Source organism: Thunnus maccoyii, chromosome 1 (assembly GCF_910596095.1).
Source record: "Thunnus maccoyii chromosome 1, fThuMac1.1, whole genome shotgun sequence".
NCBI lineage: Eukaryota > Metazoa > Chordata > Actinopteri > Scombriformes > Scombridae > Thunnus > Thunnus maccoyii.
Window position 1 is genome coordinate 2,662,846 of NC_056533.1, and position 6,000 is coordinate 2,668,845.

The following is a 6,000-nucleotide window of genomic DNA, read 5'->3' on the forward strand; positions in this document are numbered from 1 at the left end:
CTTTTATTGTTCATTCATATTCTGAGTCCCAGAAGACCTACAGAAGAAAATTAGTTGTTTGCTATATTTGGATGCCACTGGCAGTGTAGTTGCCAAACCTCACCCATGTAGCCAGTCAGTAGTTCCTGGGGCTGAAACGTTAACATCAGTCCTGCACTGGCTGACTTTCTTGCGTCGTGATTTTTACAAGCTGTTTCAGAAACACTTGAAGCCACAGAGAGTATAAACAGATTTCAGTTGGGTGATTCATGCAGTAGTTCACGTGTTCGACATGATCAGCGTTCCAGACTACCTGAAGCTCTGCTTTGAGGTGTGCCAAGGGTAGCAGACAGTGGAGCTGATGGTAATACACCTCTGTGCTGCTCATATGCTGAAGTTGATAAATATGACACTTTTTGTACTGTTTTGTCCTTCAAAATGCAACAGACTTTGCTGAGATCTTGTCGATTTCCAGGTGTATGGTGTACATATTTTCATCAAGAACTGACACAAGGCGTTGCTGACATAGGATGCTTTACATCCAACGAAGACAGACAAGATAGAATTGGAAAAATGAAGACCAAAACCATGATGATTTTGGAGACAGGCAACAGCATCCCCTTTCTTTGCTCATATGGAAGGGGTCATCAGGCAGGCATGGGAGGAAGCATGGAAGGATGAGACAGAGGGAGTAGGACAATCAAATGCTCAAGTAATTCTGCGTTATGCTGGTACTGTTCCACTGTGGACAGGACTTATGCTGAAAAATCTTGGCAAAACCCGGGTTGAGAATTGATGAGAATTGGTTCCGTATAACAAAATCTGTCAACCTAGCATCAAAACTACACAGAAGAGCTGGAGATTTTTCTTCAGCTACAGCATGAGTTTGTAGTTGGAAGACTTAATGGAATGGCAATCACGAATAACACATCCCAAACAAACTCTCAAGACACACACAAACCCACAGGCTCTGACGCATTTCCTCTTTCTGAAGAGGACACATGAAGGAAGCAAAGTGCAAGTAGAAAATAGTACTCCCCTCCTCCAGCAAAAAAAATATCCCAGTCTCAGCTCAGTTAAAAAGAGTAGCATGATCAGAAATAAATGTACATTAATTATATATTTCTATTAATTGTTATATTTCTAGGACGCAGGTGAAGAGCAGGACGGAGATATGGAGCAGAAACAGGGAGGGTAGGAGTCTCATGCTACTAGCTAGCTTGATTTCCAGACGTTGCCTACCCTAGCTTTAAATTGTCCGTTATGCTTGACTTGCTTGGTCCCTGACACTGCCTACGTAATATGTTGTATGTCAAAAAATGACAGAGAGCCAGTGGAGGGAAACAATAATTGGAGTAATATGTGATGTTTTTGAGAGAATGATAACCTTATGTGGGTTTGTTACTGCAGATGTGAAATATGAAGATGTGCTGTATGTATCGGAATGTTATTTTTCAGGGTCCTTTTATGCCTTTATATTTTATATGTTGCTATAATAAATAAATATATAAATGTAGAATTATTAAGACCTGCGAAAACATTACATTCATGATGCTTCTTAATTATTGAAAAGATAGCAGGGTGGCTGTTTTTTTTACTCAATTGTTTACCTTTCAGCTTTTCAGGTAATATATAATAAATAAATATAGGTTTGTTGCTTAGTTGTAGTTATTGATTCAGACCCATGAAGACTGATGCTCTTTGCAAATGTTATATTCCAACAGCACCACTAGATGACAGGAGAGAGCTTAGTATGACTCTCTTCCATTCCTATACACTCTATACATCGTCTCAGCCTGCAGACATGTTTACATGTTTAAGTACATTACATTTCATGGAGAAATAAGTTATCACAATGTCCTTTTTTTTTAAATCTATTGTCAAGAATTAGGAAAGACTAAGATATGGCAGAGAACCAGCTAACTGATAAATAGAGAGACTGGATGTATTTGGATGTGTTAATCAACCACTCATAGATTTTTGTGATTGCATATTTATAATGAACAGCCAGAGCAGTCAGCATAAAAGCTCTCATTATGCAGACAGGCATGTTCAAACAGACTGAATTTACTGCAGCCGCCTCACTGTGAAGACATGATGAAAGAGTTGAGGGAGACGGAGGCGAGTGCCAGTGAACTCGCTGTGAACTCTCTCATCTTTCCACAGCTCTCTGAAGGAACGAGAGAACACAGAGAATGGAAGGAGGAGGACAGGTCTGAGGTAAGATACACATCTTAACATGTTGCATTTGTGACTTATTGATTCATCTTCAGGTTTTCTTTTGTGAACACAAATTTTTATTTATTGTTTTTGTAATACATGGAACACAGAAAACACAACTCTAAGATTGAGACAGAACAAAATATAATATATATGATGTAATACAGAAGATATCTTAGCCCATATAAAGAAATAAAGAGATTACATAAATAAAATACACTAAAAAAACTTTGAATAGAGAGCACAGAAAGTATCAATTTAAAGAGAGAAGGACAGATAAGGAGAAGAAAAGAGTGGATGTTTCGAATCATCATTGGTCTGCACTCTGTCTTCAACACGGTTAATAAATAGTAATAACGGTGAAATGTATCTTCCTGTTCTTTTATTTGAATGAAATGTTTGTTTGTTTTTTGTTTTGTTTTATTGATTAGTTCTTTTTTTTTTCTCTAGTTATAGGTGCATCATTACTTCTCTCATCCGACTTGTATTTTCAATTTTCATTTCACGAACACATATTACAGGCCTTTAGGATGCGCAGACACTCACAAAGCTTTGCACACTTGTTCGAATGAGTACTTTTGATATCATAGATGGGCTTGGGCATGACACAGCAGTTCTATAAAGCTCCTTCATTACTTTTGGCATTTTTGAGGTGCTAGGAATGCTTGAAAATTCATGAAACTTTGCACATTCATCAGAAGTGGTAAAACTTGATGTCACATATGTGACGCGTTCCATCAAAATGAGTCCGAAGTCGCATCCGCTTGTTCTTGAAGAAACACATTTTTACATGAAAAACATGATTTTCAGCTGTTTTGGGTTTTTGTATGTTTCTGAATAAATAAAGTCTCAGCTTTCATACAATATCAACATTAATTTAAAATTCAAATGATTAGTATAGTTTTGAAGTTCTTCAACATAACGTTAGGTCAGAAAGTTACATCTGACAATAACTGGACTGAGCTAATTTTGGATTATTTCACCGCGCCAGCGAGTGAAAGTGGAGCGGAGTCTGACAGCAGCGCCGAACGTCGGACTCGGACATCCCGCCGGCTAACATTAGCACCGATCATGATGGTGAAAGTGAGATGGAGGAAGACAAGAAAGAAGATATTCCAGTTATGCCTGACCTGATGATGGCATACAATGTATCAGATTATAGTTATTTAAACGAGGACAGCGATAAAGAGCTGAAGATGTAGCTGCAAACTCTACAACAGTGGCACTACAAGCTCCTCACACCGGAGGAGATCGTGAGAAGACGCGACCAAATTAAAGAAATGACTAATGGTAAGTGTTCAGTTTAGTTACACAATCCTTTTGTGTTTATTTGTTCGTAAAGGCTATTAAAAATCACAGAATAGGCTAAGAAAGTAGTCTAGCTAGTGTTATCAGTGACTAATAACGTTATTTGTGTAATTTAGCAGAACAGTTGTGTTACATTGTCACCACAACATAAGTATGAAAACAATTTAATAATACAAACGTAATTTCTAAGAGACAGGGTTGCTGTGAGAGACACAAAAGGTGAGGATATCATTTTAAATATAGTAAAACAAATATCCCAACATATAGTAAGAGTATAGGTTGCAAAATCATCTGATATCACATGGTGATATTGATTATATTTCTGAATATGGGGCTGTATTAATATGGAAATGATCATGCCTCTTTCAACAATGATTCAACATGATTTAGACAGCTTAAAGTCTTTGTGATGACTTGATTTTTCATTTTATGCCATGTCATTTTGTAGATGAAAAACATCTCTTTCTCCTTGGGAAGATCAGTTCCCATATGACTCTGTCCAAGGATACGGTATTCTCCAAGAGAAGCCAGCAGAAAGAGCGCAAGCATCAGAGGACTGCCTACTTCCCTGATGGACAGCAAATATGCCGGAAAACCTTCAAGTTTCTGCATGCATGAGTTAACTTTTAAAATACACTTTACATTAAGCACTTTTACCTGTAAATGGTATGCATATGATATATCTCCTAATCTAATTGGTATAATGGTTATTTATTCCAGAATATCTCAAAACAAGCTCACCAACCTTATAAAATTTTATAAGCAACACGAATTGGCACCAAGGATGAAAAGGTTTGGTGGGTGTGTTTTGAGCAGGAGGCTGCTGACTGTTCAAGACATCCAACGAATTAAGCAGTTCATCGCCAACTTTGCTGATGTCCATGCCATGCCACTCCCTGGGCGCATCCCTGGTTTCAAACAATCAGATATCCAGGTGCTACCCACAATGGAGACCATGACATCAGTGTGGTGGAGATACAAAAGTCAGACTATGATATGAATTGTATTTTTTGCTCATTAGAATTTGCAATTTTGTAAAATCAATTCAAGAATACAAGTACTCAATTCAAGTATTCCTCTCCCTCTTAAACATTGGTGTAGGCCACCGTGCTGCTGGCAACAGCACATTTCGAAAGCTGTGGAGGCAGCAGACCCCCAACATTGTCATTGGGAAACCAATAACAGACTTGTGCTGGGTCTGCCAAAAAAATAATAATGCCATCTGCCACAGCTCCAATCTACCGGACTGTGTGAAGTCTGCAAAGTTGAGGAAGCAGGAGCAACACCTCTGCATTGTTGGCACGGAGTGTCAGGCACACCAGGACATGGTTATATGCTGCAGGGCAACAGTTGGTATGCTGGGTGTCAAGCTTGGGCCAAATCCACCCTGTAGCCAAGACCTCACCATGCACTACAGCTTTGATTATGCACAGCAGGTATGTTTTATTACAACTATAATGTTTCAATGAACATTTAGGGTAAATTGTTGTTCGTGTGGTGTATTTGGAGTCTGCTGTGAGAGTGTGCCTCAGCAGGTCAACTACTTGATCAATGAGGCTCACTGTATCAGCAAGGGCTCCAATGCAGTCATCTCCTATCTACAGCATTTCTTCTCCCAGTACAGGTTCGGTGAGAAACACATCCAGCTGCACTGTGACAGCTGTTCTGGACAGAACAAGAACAAGTTCGTGCTGTGGTACCTGGCTTCGTGATGCATGGTGGGTCTTCATGACAGTGTGTCCCTCAATTTTTTAATTGCTGGCCACACCAAGTTTGCCGTGGACTGGTGTTTTGGGCTGTTCAAGATAGGTTGCGTTACACAACCTGGAATGGTCTTTGCCAAGGAGTTCACAAACATGTAGGAGGAGATGTTCTTTTCTCCTTCACAATGAAGGAATCCTTAACCCTGAAGCCCTGCCCACTGCACAGAAACCACCTAGCCTTCGTGAGATGCATCAGTGGTATCTGTACGACAGCATCAGGGAGTTCTGCACCTAGAACACAAAAGACCTGGTTTGTCCGAAATTAGCTGTGGCTCGTCCATGACTGATTACGTGATGTGGGAACGTAGTGTGCATGTTTCAGTGCATGTGACTGTGTTTAAATGTTAAGTAATATATACATACACACACACATTATATATATGTGTATATATATATATATATATATATAAATCATATTCTGTATTATAACATTAAATTACATGAACTTAGATGATATTACATTATATGAACATAATTGGCTCAATTTTGTGCAAGTGGCTATATTTAATTATATATAATTATCCCACATTAGTCTTTCTGTTATATCTGAAAATACTATATATTATATAGCATTATATGTACATAATATTTCTTCATATTCTATCCATTTTCTAGTATAGTTTTTTTAATTATTTGGATAAGGACTTAGGGGCTCCACATTTAATGTTTTTCATTTTATGTTCTTCAAATGATTATATTTAAATACACTATCATATATTACATCATATGT

General features: G+C 38.3%; 1 protein-coding gene across 3 annotated transcripts; it reads left to right on the plus strand.

Moving 5' to 3' along the window:
* The first annotated feature begins 2,192 nt into the window (after positions 1-2,192).
* On the plus strand, positions 2,193-5,635 carry LOC121895816. Of its 3 annotated transcripts, XM_042409302.1 has the most exons (4): positions 2,193-4,125; positions 4,228-4,490; positions 4,609-4,943; positions 5,112-5,635. In XM_042409302.1, exons 1-4 carry the CDS (start codon positions 4,079-4,081, stop codon positions 5,217-5,219), a joined length of 753 nt encoding a protein of 250 aa, XP_042265236.1. In that variant the 5' UTR covers positions 2,193-4,078; the 3' UTR covers positions 5,220-5,635. The 3 variants fall into 3 exon arrangements, with proteins under 3 accessions (XP_042265236.1, XP_042265219.1, XP_042265228.1); XM_042409285.1 differs by having other exon boundaries at positions 2,193-4,490; XM_042409294.1 differs by having other exon boundaries at positions 2,193-4,490; positions 5,127-5,635.
* Positions 5,636-6,000: the final 365 nt, after the last annotated feature.